Source organism: Macrotis lagotis, chromosome X (assembly GCF_037893015.1).
Source record: "Macrotis lagotis isolate mMagLag1 chromosome X, bilby.v1.9.chrom.fasta, whole genome shotgun sequence".
NCBI lineage: Eukaryota > Metazoa > Chordata > Mammalia > Peramelemorphia > Peramelidae > Macrotis > Macrotis lagotis.
In genome coordinates, this window is record NC_133666.1 from 619,248,531 (window position 1) to 619,271,296 (window position 22,766).

General features: G+C 42.8%; 1 protein-coding gene across 4 annotated transcripts; it reads right to left on the reverse strand.

The window, feature by feature from the left end:
- Positions 1 to 344: 344 nt before the first annotated feature.
- Positions 345 to 22,399, reverse strand: EEF1D (eukaryotic translation elongation factor 1 delta). Of its 4 annotated transcripts, none has more exons than XM_074202961.1 (11): positions 20,635 to 22,399; positions 17,246 to 18,537; positions 14,647 to 14,730; positions 13,387 to 13,507; positions 11,878 to 11,949; positions 5,310 to 5,366; positions 4,035 to 4,134; positions 3,821 to 3,921; positions 1,972 to 2,205; positions 1,025 to 1,219; positions 345 to 435 (listed from the first exon to the last, which is right to left on the reverse strand). In XM_074202961.1, exons 2-11 carry the CDS (start codon positions 18,481 to 18,483, stop codon positions 397 to 399), a joined length of 2,241 nt encoding a protein of 746 aa, XP_074059062.1. In that variant the 5' UTR covers positions 18,484 to 18,537; positions 20,635 to 22,399; the 3' UTR covers positions 345 to 396. The 4 variants fall into 4 exon arrangements, with proteins under 4 accessions (XP_074059062.1, XP_074059061.1, XP_074059063.1 ...); XM_074202960.1 differs by having other exon boundaries at positions 17,246 to 18,483; positions 20,635 to 22,394; XM_074202962.1 differs by lacking the exon at positions 5,310 to 5,366 and having other exon boundaries at positions 20,635 to 22,372.
- Between the last annotated feature and the right edge of the window lie 367 nt (positions 22,400 to 22,766).

Sequence of the window (22,766 nt, forward strand, 5' to 3'; positions counted from 1 at the left end):
AGTCACCGTATTTGAAGCGAACAGAAGCAGCAGTTTCTTTGGCCATTTTTCTACATTTATTCACTTTTAAGACTCCACACTCTATAGCCTCTGACCTTCCACAACCTGCTGGATCCCAGTGGGGTGGAGAATTCTGGTGTCTGGTCAGCTCAGAGGACTAGCCACAATAGAGGCCAAACTTTATCATTCCATTATCTATCCCGAATCCAGTCGAAGCATCTCTGGAAGGCCCTATTCTCCTCCCTGGGAGGGAAGGTCAGAGTTTCAGTTCTATCTTCCTCAGAGGTTGCCCTTCCCACCCCCTATTTCCCTAAAGATCCCAGTCCAGAACAGGCCTAAGCACCTCAAATTTCAGCCTTTATTTTGGTTACAGAGTCACACACATTCAGGGGTCTTTTAGATCTTGTTGAAAGCAGCTATGTCAACGCTCTGCACCTGCAAATGGGAAGACAGACAGAACCGATTAGAATGATGACCAATGAACTGCTTGCAATCTTATATTTCCATTCATCCTCCTTACTCCCACCATTCTTTTATCCCCCTGCCTAGGGAAATCCAGACAATCCAAGGCAAGATGTCTTATAGATCAATCCTTAGTTGGCTGTCAAATTCAATATTTTCATATTATATACTGGAAAACTGAGGCAAAATTCAGGGAACTGAATTGCTTAAGGTGGGTGGAAGAACTAGCACTAGAAGCCTCAGACCCTAACTTCCAAGGTCACAAGACAAGATCAGCAACAGGAAATACTTCCTCTGTCCAAGCTTGGCTTCAAATAAAAGCTATTAGATGTAGGCTCTTTGATCTGGAGCTGGACAAATCCTTAGATCTCTGGAGGTAAAGGTCATTTAGTCTAATCCCTTCATTTTACAGATAAGGAAAATGAGATTAAAAGAGGTTAAAGGGCCCATGTCCAAAAAGGAGTAAAGAATTGGGATTCAATGCTTTCCAAATGTAGTGCCTGACCATGGACATACAGGCAACACACCCAGAGGCCCAAAGGCAATCTTCCTAAGAACTTACATAATCTTCAAACTTGGTGATCTCCTCTTCCAGGATGTCTGTGCCCACCTTGTCATCCTCTACCACGCACTGGATCTGCAGCTTCCGAATACCATACCCCACGGGCACCAGCTTGGAGCCTCCCCAGACCAGTCCATCCAGCTGTATGGAACGGACACACTCTTCCATCTTCGCCATGTCTGTTTCATCATCCCACTTGGCAGAAACAGGAAAAGGGTCAGCTAGTCCTTATCTATTTGGAGAAGGAGCCAAACCTGTATATCCTACCTATATCTACCCCTAGAATATCCATATCACAAATGTGCTGAGCTCTATAACCAAAGCTAAATATTAACTTTAGAGATAAAAAGGATATTGTCAAAAAAATTTGTGCCAGGGGCAGCTAGGTAGTGCAGTGGATAAAGCACCGGCCCTGGAGTCAGGAGTACCTGGGTTCAAATCCAGTCTCAGACACTTAATAATTACCTAGCTGTGTGGCCTCGGGCAAACCACTTAACCCCCATTTGCCTTGCCAAAAATCTAAAAAAAAAAAAAAAAAAAAAATGTGCCAAAGAATGTGGGTTTCCATGCTTCCTTTTAAAAGCAGACTCCATAGCTCCTCCCACCACCCCACACAAAGGAATCATCTTCACCTGAGGACAAATGCTCCACAGCTTTAGACTTTGAATCCACTCTCTCATTTTACCTTCATATCAGCTAAAAGGGCTGAAATTTCTCTACAATTCACAGTAAAATACAAGTTTAAAAAAAACTAGATGTAACTTGCCTAGGGTCACACAGCAATTCTGTGGTAGAGCTAGGGCTAAGAATCAAGATTTCCTAGAAGAACTTGCATCCTAGTTCTTTTCCCTTCCTTCCAACAGAGGGTAATTCACGGTAGCACCAGAGTCCAATCAACTACTCCTGTTCTGCCCCCTTCCTTCATCCAAACCCAGTCTTCTACTCACAGGCTTGACATCTAGAAGAATGGAAGACTTAGCAATCAGCCCTGGCTTCTTGGACTTCTTCTCTGCATACTGCCGAAGCCGCTCCTCCCGAAGCCGGGCTGCTTCCTTGTCTTCTTCCTCATCATCACTACCAAACAAGTCAATATCATCATCTTCCTCATCATCTTCTGCTGGGGTGGCCACTTTCTTAGCAGGTGATGTGGTGGGCTCTATCTTCTGCATAGGGGACACATGCTGCCCCACAGAAAAAGAGAAGATCAGAAAGTCAGGGGAAAAAAGATCAGAAAAATGTGGCTGGGCCCTGAGGGACAAATCCAAAGGTTTCTGGGATGATATTAATGACCTGCAAGATCATCCAAGGCCTTTCCTTCTCTCTCATCTGAAGTTTATTTTTCCTAGCCAGTGGATCCTTCTTGCATCAGATTCCACTTTCCACTCTCAAATCACTTTCCATCTTAAGCACAATTCAATTCAATGCAACACACATTAAAAGGAGGTGCTCTAAGGAATACTAACAGAGAGGATATCAAGAAGAGCTACAGAAAGCACTTGAGTCAAGCCTTGCAGGAAGAGAAAGATGGGAGAAGGTAAAAATGAAGTAGTAAGCTTGAGGTCCAGGTAAATAAATGAAGCCAACTGCTGAAAAGCATGAAAAATGGGGACACAAAACAAGAGGTTTGTGGGGCCTTGAATGCCAGGCTGAGGGAGGGAATGATAATAGGCATATCACCTGGGCAGCTACATAAAAGATATATGTGAATAGACCAAAGGCAATAAGGCCTTTATGTTGTGAACTGATGCAACCATCCTAGAGAACAATTTGGAACCAAGCCCAAAGGGCAATACAATTGTGGATACTCTGCTCCAACAATACCATGGCTAGATCTACATCCCTAAGAGATAACTAGAAAAAGGAAAAAGATCCACATGTACAAGCATACATATATAGCTATTCTTTTTGTAGTGGCAAAGAACTGGAAAGTGAGGGGATGCCAGTCAACTGAGGAATGGCTGAACTATGGTACATGAATGTTATGGAATACCATTGTTCTGTAAGAAATCATGACCAGGAAGACTTCAGAAAAAATTGCAAAGACAGAACTGATGCTGAAGGAAGTGAGCAGAATCAGAAGAATGTTAACATATTAACAGCAACATTGTGAGATGATCAATTATGATGTACACAGCTCCTCTCAACAATTCAATTATCAAAGACAATTCTGAGACTTCACTATGGAAAATGCCTTCCACATCCAGAGAAAAAAAAATTATGGAATTTGAAAGTATAACAAAGTGTACCAACATTCATTTTTGAAAACTTGTTTTATGCTTTTTATGGTCTTTTATCCCCCTCTCATGTTTTTTTTCCTTTTTATTCTCATTCTTCTTTCACATCATGATTAATATGGAAATATGCTTAACATGCATAATCTATTTCAGGTTACTGTCAAGGGGACAGGGAAGGGAGGGAAAAAATGTGCAACTTAAAATCTTACAGAAAAATCAATGTTGAAAACTTTCTTTGATAACTACTCCTATGTCGATGCTGGGATAAACAAAGATGGAGAAAAAGTTGGAAAGGCTAAACAGCACTGTTCTATGACCTGGGGAGGTGATATCTGTGCTATGTACAAAAGAGGCCAGTGCAAGTCAGATCAAAACTAGGTCCCAGGGGCAGCTAGGTGATGCAGTGGATAGAGCACCGGCCCTGGAGTCAGGAGTACCTGGGTTCAAATCCAGCCCCAGACACTTAATAATTACCTAGCTGTGTGATCTTGGGCAGGCCACTTAACCCCATTGCCTTGCAAAAAAACAAACAAAGTCCTAGTGCTGGTAGGTAAACCTTCACCTGAGTCTGAGGAGCCAGAGAACGGTGGGAGGGGGAGCTTTTCTCCAGGGTGCACAGCCGGGTTTCGAGTTTGGAGATGGTAAGCTGCAGGTCCTGAACCACTGTAAAAGGAAGAAGGAATTACTAGGTGAGAGCAACCCCAAGCAATGTTGCTCCATAGGGACAGGGCAGACTTCCTTTACCCATAGGTTGTGGGTGATATTCATTCACTCACCACTTCGAAGGCTCTGGTTTTCTGCCTCTAGATTGGAAATTCTGGTGACCAGCTCACTATGGTCCCCACTGGGGCCACTGGAAGAGCTGGTGTTTGCACTCTGTAATGAGAAATAGGAAGGAGGCCTAAGTTGTTGGGTCAGAAGTCTTCTAAGGTCACAGAAGAAGCAGGGGGAAAGGGAAAGAGACCCCAATCCCTAAAGGGGAGTCGGGAAAGATGGGACAGAAAAAATGATGCTACTGGGCAGAGGAACACAATAAAGACAATTCATTTTATTCTTTTGACAGCTCACTGAGAACTCAAGAGATTCCTCTTCTATAAAACCCCTTCCTCTTCCCTCCTGCCTCTGTCCTCAAAAGGAAAAAAAAAAAATCCCAAACTAACCTAACCCAATCATGTACAGGTCTTTTCTCTCCAAGACTGAGGGAACAAGCTTTAAAGGAGTAGGAAGGTAGATGCCAAGTTCTGTCCCTACAGTCACCCACAACTAGTCTGCCATCTCTGCATTACAATGAAAGGGGTGTGCTGCTGCCAGACCACCCAAGACCCAGTCCTAGCAGAAGCATCAGTCCAGCACAATAAAGACAAGCTCAATTCCAGGTCCAGCATGCAGCTGACCAATAAAAGATAAAGATTATAGGAATTGGGAAGTGGAAGACAGGAAGGAAGGTATGGAAACTCTAATCACATGCCTGTCCAACTCTGACCTAAACAGATAGATGGAGGCTTGATCATCTATGACCTGGGGCTAGAAGCCAGGAGAACCTGGTTTTCCACCATATCACTGGAATCTCCCCTTAACCCACAGGATGTGAACCTGGCTGAAGGGTGTCAGGAAACCATCTCACAACTATGGTCTCCTCATGCAAAGTTTTAGTGATGTGACTAGACAATCTTTGTTCTAGAATAAAAAATATAATCTTCATCAAAGCAGACAAGACAAAACAGGAGAAAAAAACAACAAAAAGGGAACCCTGGTTTAGACCTTTGCTACTTTATATTAAGTCTCAGTTCAGAGAAAATTAGGGTTCCTGAACTCCCTTTCTTTTAAAAAGCAAGAAAAAAAGATACGAAAGTCACAGAATAGAAAACAAAGAAACTGAGGATATGAAATCTGGTCAATTTGGAAGGCACAAGATCAGAAAAACACCCGTCCCTTAGGGGTACTAGGTTGTGGATCAAGGGTCAGGGGGTGGCCTTGGCCTGGATTCTCTCAAGAGCTACGAACCTTGAGGGTGAGCAGCCCTTTCCCTTCCCTCCCCAGAAATGACTTACAGGACCAGATTCGGCCTGGCTCAGGGTCTCAGGGGGACTTTGCAGCACCATCTTGAGCTGGAAATTGGGAGGGGAAAAAGATTCAAGGATGAGAGGTACAGGACAGAAACTAAAGCAGAGGCTGCTGAGACAGGTTCATACAGACAAAGGTCAGGAAAGGCAAGATGATGGGGGGGGGGGCAGGAAGAAGAGAAGAGATCCAGACAAGCCTGCCCAATCACACACACTTGGGGCCACAGGCCTAACACCTGCTTAGAACAGCCACAATAGGCTTTTGACTCCCCTAGGTGCAAAAGTGTTTGATCTATGCACACACATGCAAATTTCAGAGGCAAGGGCTCCAGTGCCCAGCTAAATGACTGGCCTCAAGGAATCCCAGGCCCTACTCCCATACATACCATTCCTTTCAGGTCTGTCTGCTGCTTTCTCTTGTTAGCTAGCTACATGAAGCCACAGGAGTCGTGCTCTTCCTTAACCATTCCTCTAAGATATTTATCTTAGATATATGTGATTATATATAAAGTGTGGAATGAAAGGTGGGCAGAATGTAACAAAGGAATCACGGGCTCCTTTTCCCATTCATGGAGATCATTACCTTCTCCCCTTGTTTGACAAAGTCTCAAGGAGAAATCTTACTAACTACAGTCTCTCCTGACACTGGTCCACAACATTATCACCACATTACTCAGAAATCTTCCAGAGTATTCCATGGCCTCGGGAGTAAAGTTCAAACTCCTTCACTTCAATCCATCTATGAATAAATTAATTCAACAAACACAGTTGGGATTTGTGTTTAAGGAAGATAGACCCGTAGCCTTTAGAAGCCAGTCTCTCCTCCCTTTCCACCATAAACCCTCTGCTACAGACTGACAGATCTTCCTGCTTTTTCTAGACAACACACTCATTAGAAAAGCCCTCTTCTGCTTTAGAGGTCCTGCCCATTCTTCTAAGTCTTAGTTCAAATCCCTTCTCTTCCATGAGTCCCTCTGAAACCTCTCAAGTCTGCAATGAACTTTGTCCTGAAACTTTTATTAAGCACTTTAAAAAAAAAATAAATGGGAAATTATGGCTATAGAGACCAAATAAAATTTAAGCTATAGTTAATTACAATTAAACAGTCCTCATCTCCTTTCTGGCCTCAGAAATACCATCAATGTATGAATTCAGCTCTATTCACAAGCCACCATTTCTATTTTGGGAGAGAAACTTCTCCCTAAATAGACTGCCATTGCATGGCATGATGGATGAATGAATGATAACCAGGAATGGTCAAAGACTATACAAACAATCCCTGAGCCATGGGGAGAGCTTTGGAAGGACAAGATACTAAGGCACTTTTTTTTACCATGAAAACTATACCCAAAGATGTAATTAGAACTGAACTCCAAGGGTGATACGGTATCTGTCATTTTGCCTTCACTTGAATAAGAGTTCACTAGTGCAGATCAACAACTCAACTTATTCATAAATAGCTGCTTTGGGTATAGAGAGTTTAAATGACTTAATCAGTGAGAGGAAATGTTTGAATTCACAGTATCCCAACTCTAAGGCTAGCTCTCTTCGCATGTAGATGTTCTGCCATGGATATGCAGGTATGAGAGTGTATTTGTGTATTCTTGTTTGTTCTCTGGTAACTATAACATATGTATTATTTCTATGCAGACCTGCAAATACTATATATATATCTCCACATATATGTAGTTATATTATAAACCACATTTATATAAAATCAGGGCAGTCAAAAATCAAACACAGAAAAACAAACTAAAAAGGATAAGTAGGATTTTAGTTTTACTTAGATTATTTCTTTCTGAGCCTCACAATAATCCTGTTAAGGCAAATGTTCTAGGTACTGCTATTTTTCAGATGAGGAAGCTGAGGCTGAGGGAGACTGAATGATCTGAAGCTCCTCTGTCCAAAGTCCTGTATGTCAATTAGCTCTGCCAGGTGCCTCTCCAGGCCATTTTAGAGATGGGAGACGGGAAGAATATTCCACTCAAAGGGAAGGACATGAATAACAGTGAGGAGGAAGCAAAATAAGATCCAAAAGCTGGTTTATTTGCTGGAGCATAGATAGGGAGTATTGGGAAACAAAGCACTGACAGGTAGATTCAGAGTCCCATCAAAATTTTTCTGATGGAGTCCAAAGAACGAAACCAGGTTCAATAAAATGTTCATAAATTTAGAGAAAATCAAGGTTTTCCAAAAGAGGAATGGATCCCCTCAGGGCTGAGATCGTTAAGTAGAGATTAGATGATTACTTAAGAATTATGATTTAAAAGTGAATGCTGGGGGGGGGGTACCTGCTCAGGTCAGACCAAATGGCTTCTAATGCTTCTCCAATTCGGAAACGAGAATATTCAGTAACTTTGGAGGGCTCCTGAATGTCAGAATTTAGAGTAAGAATTTAACCCAGTAGCCAGTGGGGAACTATTGAAGGCTTCTGGTAGAGGGAAAAATCATAAGTTTTGCTTTTAAAAAAGATTGTACAGAAGAATCTGGAGAGAAAAATAAAGCAGAGGCAGGGAAACAGCAGGCAACTGTAATAATTTAGGAGAGAGCTAATTAATACCTTGAAGAGTGGAGAGGAGGGGAAGAATAATTGACAGGTTTAGCAACTATTTAAATGTGAGTGAGGAAGAGGGAAACACAAGTGATCCTGAAGTTACAAGCTAGGTGAGTGGAAGAAATCTGATTTTTACTTAGAAGCAGCTTTACTTTAGAAGCAGGATTTAATGCTGAAGATGGAGACACATTGTGGGTGTTTAATAATTGTGGTTTTTTTACTTTTACAGTATTGGTTGATTTTTCATTTAAAGTAAAATCAAGGAGTGGAATTAAAGTGGTGGAATTTCAATGTTTATTGGGCAATGTCTTAAAGAACACACACACACACACACACACACACACACACACACACTTAAATGGGTAGTAGGTAGGGGAGAGGTAGGTAGGAAGGGCACTAAACAAACAATAAGGGACACCAGAGGAAAAGTGGAAGGAAACTATTCTTTGTTGACTGGGGTAGGGGGGTGAATTGTGGGTTGAATTCAATTAATCTCATTTTTGAGAATATTTGCATTTGTTTGTAATTCCTTATTTTTTTCCTCAGTTGGATGTCAGAAGGAAATTAATCAACGATTAGGCTGGAATGTGAGTGGGATGCTCCACAGTCCACTGGGTATCTCTTTTATCCTGTCCATATTCTGATGACCATTCTCTACTTCAACCCTGAGGTATTCTCCCTCTTTAAAAAACAAAACACTCTCTCCCCTTTGATTTTCCACCTCCCTACTTTCTCATGAAGCCCAAGGCCTGGCCAACATCTTTCTCTCTAAGCTTGCCCTTTTGCTTTGGGTATTTTAATTGACATGCTGAAATTCTATTTCTCAGCCACTCAAACATCTCACATCTCACAACCTGCACTTTTGTTCTCTTCCATCACAGACAGGGATGGTCAGACACAGGGAGGTGGCACAGTAGATAGAATTTCCTGACTCTGGGTCTATTACTCTGTGTTCCAATGAGGTCTCATATCTTAGCTGTGTGACCCTGGGCCAAGGTCTGAAATTCTGCCTGCCCCCTCTGCCAAGTTGTTGGGAGGCTCCTCTGTGTGCAGGCACACTCAGTGGGTGCTCAATAGATGCTTGCTCTATTCCCTCCCTTTCTCTTGAGCTTGTCATCATCACAAGGGCTCTATCTCCACAATCTATAGCCCTGAAGTTTCAGTGATCCTAACACCTCCCTAGGCTTTCCCTCCTCTTTTATACTATTCTCTCTCTCCTCATTCAGACTTCCAGTATCTCAAGTCTCTCCATCTCCATCTCCCACTCCCACCCGTGCTTTGGTCTAATTCTTCTTTCAAAACCTTTATCTGACACTAACCAGCTCAACTAACGACATCTCATGCCCTTGAGCTCCTTTGCTCCCCCATTCTGTTGTTGAGCATTCTTTTGGATCACCACTCTAGCCCATACCAGTTTCTGTTAACTCCTACCTGTTCCCCCTGAACACAACTGTTCTGACCTGGTCCACAACAAAATGAGCTTCTAGACCTTGGTGGTCTCTCACTGCTGCAAGCCAACTCTTTAACTCAACCTGCATTACTCTCCATCTCACTGCCCACCATCTCTTCTCAGGCTACCTATGCCCTTCTCAGCTAAGGATTTCTCCTATGGTGATTCCAAGGGGACAGTTCCTGAGAGAAGTAAGTAAAGGTCTAGACTTCTTTTGTTTCCAACATAGTTCATGTTTGACTAGAAAGACCTCATTAAAAACCAAATACCTTTGTGGGGTAGTAGAATGATGGATGAGTCTTGGGTCATAAAACTTGTTTCTACATCTGTAAAATAAGGTTTGTGATACTGGGTGCTGGTCTAGGTCAGGAGGTCAAACTCCGGAGTACAGTGCCTACAAGGAGCCTTTCTATTTGAATTTGATACTACTAGACCAGAATGAGATCAACAATGTCCTTTCTGGCTCCATTTATGAATCTATGAGGCTTCATTTGAATTCTCTACTTTCACTTAAAAACCTCACAAAACCAGGTATCTGATGAAAAGACCACCATGCCCAAGGATCATCATACTTTGGTTTCCTGCAAAGAAATTAAGCAGCAGAGAATAAACTAAAATTACTAAACAGAAGATTCAGGATATTTCTAAAGATCTTCTGAAGTCTCTGGACAATCAGATTTGTCAGACAACTGGGTCATTTAAAAAAGGGGAAAAAAAGATGAGGCAGATTTAAAAGGACAGAGTCCTACACACCACCACAAGGGGGCACCACTGATAAATTATCAATCCTCTATCCCATTGGATTATTTCTTTGACCCAGTCAGACCAGCTCCTGCAGCCTCATTCCCACTTATGGCTTTTACTCTCCCTGATCTAAAAGCCATCTAGCCTTGTTTCATCTATTCAACTACTCTGCATCTTTCAGGGCTTGACTCGTGTCATTTCCTTCAGAAAGCCTAAATGCCACAAGATTGAGCTAGGTATATCCTAGAGAGTGAACATCTAATCCCCAGAGTACAGGAAAACGAACTAAATCAGCCAAGATGGGATATGAACCCAGGACGCCCAAATTCAGCACTTTTTTCACTGGCACTCTCCTGTTAGTTAGGAGAAGATGGTGAGGAGAAATATGTTAACAAGTCAAACACAAACAGTTCTTTTCAGTTGGTCAGAGGACCTCTAGCTCTGGGAGAAGCAGTATGCTTCCAGGCCTCCAGAACTAGCCAGAGGCAATCCCAGTAGAAAGGAAAGAATTTCAGAATTCTTGTTTCTTAAAGTCTCCCCATGAAAGAACTTTTAGTGCTTTTTCTTCCCATGAAAAAACTTTTAGTGGTTTCCATCTCTACCTGATATCCTGCTTCAAGCTCAATACTAGTCACCAGTTTCAATTAAAGCTGCCCCTAAAGTCTGTCTCTTTTCAATAGAGCACAAGCAGTATTTTTACAACAGCTAATATAACTAACATCCAGAAGAGATTAATAATCTTGAGACAGATACCACTACAGGATACTGATGTCAGTCAGCTAGGGTTTCTTCCAGTTGTTCAGGGAGGTATTTTATGCAGATACAAACAAGGAAAACAGATCTACATGCACCCCCTCCTTTAAAAACCATTGCACATTCAGTATTCTAATCAGCCTGAACAATAGCAGACGGGCTGAGGTATCCACGCCTGTGGGCCATCTCTTCCTTGAAGCTATGCCTCTCTACCCCAACCACCCAACCATAGCCAGACCACATCCAAGACTCACTGAAGAAATATATGACAAGTGACTGAGGGATGTCAAGTTCACTGAAAATAAAAGCAACATATTCCCCAATGACCCACCCACACATCAGTCTACTCTTCTAGGCTTCAAAGTAAAAACCAATTATCGTGTCAGCAGCCCAGGTTCTCCCCAGCTTGATCCCATGACCAATCCAAAACAACCAATTTCCTCTTTCAGGAGGTAGAAGGCACAGGAGGGAGAAGATCAAACCAGAAAGGCAAAGCAGCAGCTGTCAGCCAAGAAAGGATGCCGTCTTTTTTTGTGCACACACCCTTCCTTTGCAGGGAGGAGACAGGAGAGGAAAGGTAGCTGTGTTCTATGGGGTCCTTAGGGAGGATGGAGGGGGGAGAGAGAAGCAGAGTTCAGCCCTGCAGAAAAGCAACAGGAAGAGCCCCAAGGGCATACCCAGCTGAAGGTCTAAGGCACTGGGGATACAAACCTACAGGATTAGACAAGACTCAAGAGAATCTGAGGAGAAAAATATTTCAGAGATTCAGGGGGTAGGGTAAAGTACACAGAGATGTGTGTGTGTGTGTGTGTGTGTGTGTGTGTGTGTGTCTGAAAATTTAGTTTTTCAAATCCAGTTTGCTGTCTGGGGAGGGGAAACCCTCCTCTCTAAACAGAAAATACAACAATACTGCACCTTGTCCTCTTTACTTCAAAAAAAGGTAATAAAAATGTTTATAAGATACAACAGATAGTGGCAGAGGCCAACCATATGTGGGCACAGGCACACAATAGGACGCCACAGGCAGCCAGCTGGTGCGAGCATAGGGTACTCACTCCGGCCAGCGATTTCTGGATATTCTCCCTGGCTCTGGCAATGTCACGGAGGATCACACTGGCGCCGTTCTCCTGCAAACAGTGCAGAAAGAACCAACATGTATTTTTTATTTGGGGGAAAAAAGTATACTAAGACAGGGCATAGATAGAAACTGATTGGTGGAAAAGAAGCAGGAGCCATAAGAACTTTCTTTTTCTGGTTAGTATCGAGGCCCTTTGCAAGCATTCGGTGCTGGACAACACATTGGCCCTGACTGATGCCCCAGAGGAAACAGCAACAGCAGCTGCAGGGTAGTGGTTTTTCATCCTGTTCTTCCTGACATGTCTACTGCCACATTCTTCCCACCTCTGAACACCCAGAAATAGAAATTCCCAAGGTAGTGGGGAAGGTGTGAGGGAAGCTCAATGATTTCCCTTACACTAAAATAAAGACTGGCTTTGAGACATTTACTTCCACCTTCTAGCAATCTCTGACTGGCTCTCATGGCTCTAGGCCACAACTCAGTTCTTTACTAGAGGGGTCTATTCAATGGTTAGGCAATGGGCCAAGGGCCTGCATCCTCTTGCTATTCCTAATCCCCTTTTGCAAGTGCAACCAGGTAGGTGTCTCATTTAACACAGTCAGTACCAGCCTATATCATTCTCTTACCATAGCAAGTCAGGAAAAACAAGCATCAAGGCTTGACTTGAAGACATTTAGACTAGAGATTCAACACCTGGCCAAGTCTGGGGACATGTCCAGTAACTCCCAGGTAACGTTTACAATAGTCCATGACCACACCTAAGGGGGCCAGGGAGATGATAGAAATGCAGTATTATGTTGAAGCAAAGCAAGCTCCTGTTCAGTAGTCACTTATATATGGCCAGAGAAGACTCCAGGACATTGAGGCTGTGGCTGCAGTTAGGTTCTTGTCTATTGTTGCTCCCTAGATTCCCACACTCATAAGTGTGATTTGCTTTGGGTTAAGAATAAAATGCATAGATTCAGCTCAGCATTCATTAAATTCCTATTATGTAGAAAGCTAAGTGCTGGATGTGAGAAGCACTATTGGATTAAACAAACTCCTGAGCCAGCTGCGATAATGCCTGCCCTGAGCAGGCAGGGAGGTCAGAATCCTTCCAGAGTTCAAACTTTTACCCCAATTGAGCAACCAGACATACAACCTAATGCTTCCTGTATCTGCATCAACACTTCTTTCCAGCTGGCCCAGGAAGAACACCATGGTTCAAGTCTGCTCACCCAATCTACTGCTGCCTCAAATCTTATTTACAGTTATAAGATCACCTAATCCAAATCATTTCACGAATGATGAAATCAAAAGTCAAAGAAAATAAAGTGGAAGTCTGAAAGTCCTCCAGTTGCAAATCCTCCCACTTCAACAGTACCCAAACTATCTAGCAGAATGAGAATCAAAGAGCACCCTAAGGGCATCCTTCCCTTTCTTCCACAAATCAGAAGATAGGGAATCACCACCCCATCCCTAGCTTCTGGTCCTGAGCTATTATTACCTGTCGGGAAGAAATGGGCACAGGACCATTCATCTGTTCATAGAACTTTCTCTCTGCATCATCATATTTGAATTTGTCGAACCAGATCTTCTCATGCACCAGGAAGCTGGTTGCCATTTTCCTGCAGAGAAAAAAATGGTAAGAATGTCAAAGTAGGGGTGACACCAATTACATGAATCTCCTGATATGAACCACCAATAAGATTCATAATAAGCTCCTCCATTCCCACCCAAACTCTGGACCTAGCAAACTGCACTCCCTTCCCTTCCCTTCCATACACACCTCCACCCCACCATGACGGAATATAATCCATGCCAAGAAAAAATTCTAACAAAGTGCTGTCACAGGCAATTTGGAAGATAGGGCTTCTCAAAGCAGGGTCTCAAAAATGACCTCATGTCCTGACCCTTTTTCTCATAGACTCTTGGAGCTGGAGAAGATCTCAGAAATTATGTAGTGAAATCCATACTGGAACAGAGGATCCCTTTACCATTTCTCTGACAAGAAATCACCTACTTCCAAGCGAGGTGGAAATCCACTCTGGTCACACATCCCAGCTTCAGTAAACGAAGACCACAGTCTCTCTCTCCACCAGGTCCAACCCACTGCTCTTGCCTCATGCTGTCCATAAATTGCACTGTGATAGCCATTCTTTTCTCCACAGTAAAAACATTCTGAAGTCTCTTCAAAGGCTCACATCTTTTGGCATGGGGTCCAGTTCCCTCCCCTTCAAGCTATCAACATCCTCCTTAAAATACTTCCTTCTTAAGGAAACCAGGATCTGACTGGGGAGAAGCCAGCAGAACCACCCCCACCCCCACCCCCTGCTTTCTGGACACTGTTTCAGGTAGTTGCTATCATGTATAGGAGCACCTGAGGTAGTCGGAGTACTCATCCCAAACCCACCTTCTACAAAACCTCTCAAGGTTCCTTTTCCCTCCCTACTGAGGTCTTGGGCTGCAGAGCTAAGATGAGATTGTAGGGGTGGCAGACTTGGGAAGGAAATGAAGAACCCTGCCCTTAAGAGACACATTTTCTCTCATTCCTTCATCTTCCCAGTCTTCTCTTAACCCAGCCATCTCTGGGAAGGAAAGCCATTGCCTATCTACATTAGAAAGGCCACAAGTTAGTTACCCAATGACCTCAGTGTTATTTCATATTCCCAGTCTGGCCAAGCTGGTCTCAGTCTTTAAAACCCCTTCCCTATCCCTATCCCAAGGTGAGTACAAAGTCGTGTGTGCTCCCCACAAGCCAACTTGCCTGCTGAGAGGAGTTTTCCTTCCCTTCCCACTGGCGGATGCCACTTGTTGCTCTGGTAGGGAGTAGGGAAAACAAACAGGAGCCCTAGAAGAGAAGGAACCTTGTCTTCTAATACTGTCATCACATCCTTTCTGCTTACCTTTCACTAACCAAATGTGAACATTTGGGTAGATTTCTTTCCTTCTCTGGACTTTCCGTTTCATCATCAGTATGAGGTGGGGATCAGGAGAAATGATAGCTTGAACCCCTCCCCACCCAACTACATCTTTAGAGACACCCGTTATTCTTGTTGGTCTAGCCTATTGTATCTTGGAAGAAAACTATACTCATCCATAACTGAATGCCCTTAGCTGAATGGAATGGTCCCAATGGCATCTGCCATTCCCTTCTCAGGTCATAACCTCTCTTCCTCTTGCTATAGCACTGACCTCAGCCAGTCCCCCCCATCCCTCCTACTTACAAAGAGATACACACACTCAGTCCTCCCCCAGGGATTCTATTCCGCTTACCTAGAAAACAATGTCACAGAATTATCTTTGATTTTTCTTTCATCTCCATTATGCTATCACCAAGCCCTATGAATTTTCCTTTCACAACATCATACTTATAACCACCATCCTAATCTAGGTCTTCTTGACTCAAAGCCTCAATTGGTACAAAAATTCAGTTACTTCCCTGACTTTATACGTTCCTCTAAACAACACTGTTCTCATCACAGAATCAAAGAATCCCAGAGTTTGGAAGAATCCAGAGTTCATCAACTCCAAACCCCTACTAAAAAAACACAAATGTTATCTATTAGACAGGATGATACTTATTATACTCAATCCTTAGGACTCCTCCCCCCCCCCCCCAAAAGCAGCAGTCATGTCATATGGCTTCCTATTTTCTTTCACATATAATCTAAGTGCTTCTTCCTGGTTTTCTAAGCTCCCCACACCCTTACTGAAACTCCAGAAGACTGGCCTCACCAACCTAGAACTAGACTATCCCTCATTTTTTTTGCCTGCCCCATGTAACTATTATCCCTTTTTCCTAGATTCATTCCCATTCTATTTACAACTGCAAAGTCCAACTCAAGCCAACAATTTTTTTTTTCAGTTTTTTGCAAGGCAAATGGGGTTAAGTGGCTTGCCCAAGGCCACACAGCTAGATTTGAACCCAGGTACTCCTAACTCCAGGGCCAGTGCTTTATCCACTATGCCACCTAGCCACCCCTCAAGCCAACAATCTCAACAACTGGGCATAAACTTACTATGTACTTAGCAGCATCTTATCTTATTTTTTATGACAGACTACTTCAACCCTTGTTATTGTGCATGCTCAATACTGACAGTATAATTTAAGACTTAAACTAATTTTATTTCCTCAGAATAGATTCAAGAGTTCCCCAAGGGGGGAGGACTTCTCTTAAGATCACATCTTTGTAAAAGGGATTGAGAATACAAAAGACTCATTGGAAATCCTGATGACTATGTCCCACCCCTTCCCAGAAACAGATATCACCAGCTTCAGCCTGGGTAATATCAAGAGTTTAGATTCTTGCTATTCAAAACAGTGCAAAATTTATCCAACCTTTTCCCAACCCTTTTCTGTGAGTTATGGCAACCAGTTTGCAATGAGCAATGATGGGCAGCTTTGGGCCCTGGCACACTGTTACTGATCCACCAGTATATTTTATTAAAAAAAAAAGATGCTTTCTTCACCCTATAATCTACCCCTCCCATTTTCCAGTTGCTCTCTTTCTCCATTACTTTCATTCCCCTATCCCTGAGGTAGAGGTTAGAGAACTGCCAACGAAACAGTACAGAATCTGACTTTTTTACTAATCTGCAGAAAATTTGGGTTGGGAAATACTGCTCAACAAATGTTGTCAATAACACTGAAACAGAAAGGAAGAAGTAGCTCAGGAAAAAAAAGGATAACGTATCTGATTAGGGAAAATGGATCTCAGAATTTATCTATTGAAGATTAGAAAGCTCAAGGTTTCCCCCCAGCAGGACCTGAAGAGGTACTAGACATATTTGTTTTCTGACTTCTCTTTTCCCCTCCAAATTGAGATCTGGTCTCCCCAAAGAAGCCTGTATCAGGGGGCATGCACCTGGTTAACTTACCTGCCAGAGCCCTCTGTGTCAGCTAGAATTTAAACTGGCACAGGACAAGAATCAAGTAATCCCGAGTTTCCCCAACAGTATCTACAGAGACTACTACCTAAGGGAAAGAATTTCAACCTCCCAGAACACCCTATCTTGACTTGATTTAAGCCCACTCATTATTTTTGTTTGTTTCTTTTGCTAATATATTGAGGCATTTAAATGAACCATAGCAATTGAAACAAATTACAGAGCCAATAAAGCACATAGATTCCAAAATATGGTTTAGTAATTCCTCATTCTTCCCCTTTCCCTCTTTCAATCAACTTGGGTTACAGTTTCTTAGAACTGAGATTACTTGAGAGAAGGATGAGGAAAGAACAAGTATAAGAGGGAGTTGATGCTGCTCCCTACCCTCCCAATTCTATGACTAAATTCCATCCACTATAAGTGGGACCTGGGAGAGGAAGGGGAGAAATGGTTACCATACAATAAGCTTTTCCTACTTTGGTCTTGGTGTAGATGCTGAGGGGACAGCACGGGAAGGAGGTCGATGGGCAGGGACTGGTGAGACTGGAGGTGCTTCTGCTCGCCATGACATTCGGAGGGCCTCAGAAGCATGGTGGCGAGATTCTGCATTATCATAAGCTGATTTGTTGAGCCATGGAGGTTCACCATCCTTGTGTAAAAAGTACCAATAGGGCAAAGCAGGGTCTACTTCTTTGGAGGGCATGGGGTCTGACCGCTTTGGACCAATACGTTTGCTTGCATTATTTCTGTTTCGTCTATCTTTCCTTGCCCGACGTGCCACATCAGGTGGCCCACCCCGTTCCTGTAGCCTCACCTTCCCTGGAGGGTGGCCATCAAACATGGCCTCATAGAAACATCTCTCAGCATCATCATACTGGGGCTTTTCCAACCAAACTTCCTGCATCATTGCCTGAAGACTAAAAAGTTGGGGTTTACCATTGGCTGGGGGGCTGGGCCAGCAGGCAGTAAAGGATGAGCTTCTAATGGGAGGCCCTGGGGTAGCAGGAGTAGTTACAGCTGTCATATACCCTTCGTCTGGGGTGCCCCTCCCACTTGCCACACTTGTGTCCTGTGGCAACTGTGGGGATGAGATGTCCAGGGAGTGCGGTGGTGTAGACGCCTGCGTCCACTCCACAAATGCCATCTCAGCTCGGTCAAAGTAGAACTTATTAACCCAGATGCCACAAGCCATATGGTGGCAGGCCATACGGCCCCCATGGATGCAGGGTGCCGTCAGGGTCTTCCCTGGCTTGGATACCACCACTGCCCGAGGAGTTGCCTTCTCTGGCCAGAGTGCTGAGTGCATCTGGGTGGCTGAGGCTGCCTCCATGGGGACTAGGCCACGTGAAGCTACTGCATCTGCAAGCTTCTTGCGGTAGAAAGTCTCTGCCTGGTCAAAAAGTGGCTTTTCAAACCAAACCGGGTCGGCTGACAGGCCCACTAGGGCCAGGTTGGTCTGGGATGGGTGGTTCTTGGGTGAACGCTTCCTTTTCTTCTGTTTCTTCCCATTGTTGGCTTTCTTGGTGTCCCGCCCACTGCTGTCCCCTGAATCATCCTGGCTGAGGCCATTTACCACTTCCTCTAGTTGCTGTTGGGCCTGGGCTGCGGCGGCCTGTGTGGCTTCCCGTTCGTAGAATAGCCGCTCAGCTTCATCGTATTTATGTTTATCCTCCCAGACCGTCTCCAGCGGGCAGGAGGGCTTCCTTGTCCTCATCTTCCCAAGGAGGCAGCATTAAAAGGTAAGCACAAGAAGGTAGTTGCAACATAGCTGAACAAACCAAGGATACACGTTAAGACGTTTCTTTTGACAAGTTATTACGACCCTGTTACAAGGCTCTGGTAAGAGTAGATTAAAAAACAAAGGAAAAAAGAAGTCCTTGCTTAATGGGCAAGGCATGAAATGTCCAGGGGCCAGCTTTCTAAAGGACCCTGAGTGGACAACTGGTAGCATGCTTATACATTTCACACACACTAATTACCTAGGCCAAAGAGACCTGATTAATTCAGAATAACAAGGGTGGAGCTCTTAAATTTTAAATGAAGTCCAAGGGCTCACTCACTAATTGGAAAAGATGACTCTTATGCCACCAATAACAATAGGAAAACTCTCAATGAGGAGGATAAGCACTAAACTCAAGGCCACAAGTCTGCCGGGGTTTCTGCACAGAGATGTGTATTTATACAGACTCAAAGCTCTGCTTGAGAATTAGTACCATCTTAAGGAACACATCTTCTCCAGCACAGTAGGCTTTGTAACTGCAACATCAGCAGAGGGAACTTGACTAATGGAAGCTATATCTCTAGTGTTGAGACAGGATAGATTGGGTTAGCTGCTTTCTGTATAGTCAGACTGTGTTCTAAATAAAGAACAGGTTTGTAGGGACATCGTGCTAATCAAGCACCCACGAGGTTGGTGTGGAATGAGTGCCAAGCTGGGATCTGAGGGCCCCAACCAGTTCTGACTTTAACCATTGACTGCCCCCAACAGCTTTGAGTCAGTTTCCCTCTCTAGGCTTCAGGTTCTTCTAACAAATAAGCATTCTCAACTAGATTCTTTTTAAGGTCACTTTCTTTTGGCTCTGACATTCTAGAGTTCTATTTCAACAGGCCTCTACAGCAAAAGATGCTGCTGGGATATGCAATTACTCATATAAATATACTATTTCCCAGAATGCCAACCCAACAAGTTGCTGAAATCTCTTATTACTGTGACTGATTTCAGGTTGTGGGTTTTACCCAATTATCTGAGATGTTGTGTTGAAGGGAAAGGGAGGCACTTTGGCAAAAGGTCAGACATAAATATATTAAATTATCAAGTTCCTGCAATTGTAAGGACTTAAGCTAGAATAAGGAATTTAATAAAATTTTTAAGTAGTATATGCCCTCAAAGAAGCTGGAATGCTTTGAGAGAATGTATCAGTAAAATGCTCTGAGAAACCAATTTGAATTGACTCTTGGAGTTTATGTTTTTCAAGCTATCTTTCTCTCTGCTAGGGGGTGCTTTTTAATATCAAAGAAGCTTAAGGTCATTTAAAAATAATTTATACGTTTATGGCTTGAATTTAGCTGTAACGTGTCACATTTCCTCTTTTTACAGCTCTGTGCCCATTTGCATGATGTTTCCTGGGCCGCCTTTTTTGGAGAAATGTCTGGCACATGAGAGCTCTTGATAAGGGTTGCTGTTTCAATTAAGTCTCATGACATTGTGATTGCCTTTTGACACTCTAGGGTTCCACTGAGGAGCCAATGTAATAATATACAGGTTCCTAAAACTTCAACCTCAGTCCTATTGACCAAAGATGAACAATTCTGCAGAGAAAAGACATGAGTGACTTGCAGAAAGCCATCCAGGTTGCTAGGCTGCTACAAGTTTAATCCTAAACCCACTGCTATCCAGATTGTATCTATCTTTTCTTTTCCCATTTCTTTCCAATAAAAGGCAAAATAATCATAGCCCCCATTTCCTCTGGAGGAAGGGAGAGCCTTTGAATTCTGAAGAGTTCTTTTGTTATCCAAATCTAGAATGTGTAGACACTCCTATATTTTTAAAAATTTGTTCTTAAATATGTGAAAGAAAGGGTTTTACTCAGAAACAGAAGAGAAAAAGAAAAAATGAAGAGAAGGGATTAAAAAAAGAATTAAAGCATGAGAGGGATGGAGAAAAAGAGAGATAGGAGGAGAAAAAGAAAGTAAATGCTCACTGAGAAGTAATAGCTTTTTAACATTAACAAGGATGAAAAAGTTAACAAAGAACTAAAAACAAAACAAAGTCAAAAAACAAAAGTTCCTGTAAAAGGAATGATTGGTTCTAAGTAAGCTCAAAGTCCCCCATCTCTCACTGATCACTGGAGATCCTGACACTCACCAATGTAAGGATGACAAGGGCAGAGGAGGCAGCAGCAAGTGGCAGGGGGAATGTTGACCTTAGAAGCCTCCCTACCCCACAAGAAGTCTAGAGCATTGTGACCCCAAGAAGGCAGTGACATCACCCACCCAGTCATAAAGCCAAAAGTCTAGCTCACTGTGGCTGGCCAAGGCAGACTCTCAGAAACTTGTCTATTTAGGGCCCATATAGCAGCAGATCTAATGCCTTTCAACTGTTAATTTGTACTCTTTTCTGGATTTCTCTGAACTTGTATTCCGTATTTCACTTTTTCTACCTGCTTCATTGTTGGCCCTAGAATATTTGGGGGATAAGGATGTTAAGATTAGGGCAAGGGACAAGCACCCAAAAGATAATGCAAAACAATAGAGCATCTTAAGGACCAACGTGGAGAGGATATAGGTTTGAAATATAACAGCCATTACAATGAAGGAATATAAAAAAATATATGCATATACAGACATACAGCTTATTTCTTCAAGAACTTAAGATTGTCAGTATGTATCCTCAAAAAGGTGCAAATCATAACTTCTTTGGGTGCTTGCAGACAGTTTAGTAGATTAGCCCTAATAGCGGTCAACTTTCTGGTTATAAGCCTCTCCAGACTGGTGATAATTACAACAATGACCACCATGGAAAGGGGGCCTTTATTCTGAGTACCTTCCCACCTCAACAGGCTCAGTCAAACTGTTTTCTCCTTGCAAAGCCTTTAAGAACCCACCGTCTCAATGACAGGGAATAAGAAGTCTTTATAAGCCTAGAGCTACATTCAGTCCCTAAACCAAAAGTCTGAAAAACACATGAGTTTATAAGTCTGGTAAGGCATGGGTTTGGGCAAATGTTGACTTTTTTTGCTTAAATTGCATTAAACTTCTACCATGAAACTGGAAATTGAACCAGACACATAAACTATAGCTAAATACAGTTTTTCCAGACTCCTTTTTCCTACTTATGTGCTAAGGGATTTCTGGCTCCATGCTAATAAGGCTGTAAAATTTCTGATGGTTGGTTAACCATAAAAGAAAAATGTTGGTACTTTGATATACCCTTAGACTCTTATTTGTAATTATAGTAACAACATGCTTTCAAAATGTCCCCCTTAGAAGGAAACCCAAGGAGGACAAAGGATATTTGATGCTAAAATGTAAAGGTGTTTGGATTTCTGGTTGAGGATTAGAGAGTACTGATCTTTATGGTTGTTATCATACAGTACAAGTTAGTCTGGGTAAGAGTCATGGAATATGGAAACAGAAGGTTAGGCCCACATATCTTGGTTCAAGGACTGTATTATATTGTTTAGGTGAATCAGCAAAAGAGATACATTTTTTTTTTTTGGTTGGTTTTGATTCTGGGCTGAAGTAACCAAGAACTGGATTATTGATTGTTTTCACCCTCTGTTATAACGTGACACAAAAAAGGTGGGCAAGTTTCAGACTAGACCAGAGGACAAGCTGAAGGTAGTGGGAGTTCCAAAGGGATTCCCTAAAGCTTGGAATCACCAAGGAAATGGGATTTAGGTGAACACAATTACTTATCTCGAGGGGATAAAGTATAAAAGCAGTGTGGCTCTTTCTCCAACCCAACCTACTAACAATGTTATTTGCAGTTTTACATCCAGAGTTTTCAATTCAACTATTCAATGTTCTCCTAACCAATAAATAGAATGCTCTATTAAAGTTGGCCCTACTTAAAAGCACTGTTCTTGCTTTTTAAGTGGAGAAAAAAATCAACTTAGGATAGACAACCGAGATTCTAGGATGCTGTGCCCTTTTTTTTAGGGCAAAAGCATTCTATGCCAGATTCAGCAGAAACAGCTTGAACGTAGAAGTTCAAAGTTATCTTCTACAGTCCAAAGGTATTGTTTTAATGAGCCAAATCTAGTCTTCATTCCATCTACAGTTGTTATCCGTGATATACATACACACCTTCTCCTGAAGCTTATTTTATGGGAGAATGACTACTGTGATGAGGTGACAATCACACACACACACACACACACACACACACACACACACACAGTCTTGGCACCCATTGGGACCTTTCTGCTGTTCCCCCAAATAAGTGATTTTCACTATGAACTTGCCAAGAATCAGGTCCCTTACTCACATCACTAT

Coding starts and splice junctions, on each gene's coding strand:
- EEF1D (XM_074202961.1), bottom strand. CDS start 18,483: ATGAGGACAAGGAAGCCCTCCTGCCCGCTGGAGACGGTCTGGGAGGAT. Junction 5,367..11,877: donor TCCAGAAATCGCTGGCCGGA/GTGAGTACCCTA, acceptor CCCAATTTCCAG/CTCAAGATGGTGCTGCAAAG. Junction 1,220..1,971: donor TTCTTCTAGATGTCAAGCCT/GTGAGTAGAAGA, acceptor GTTTCTGCCAAG/TGGGATGATGAAACAGACAT.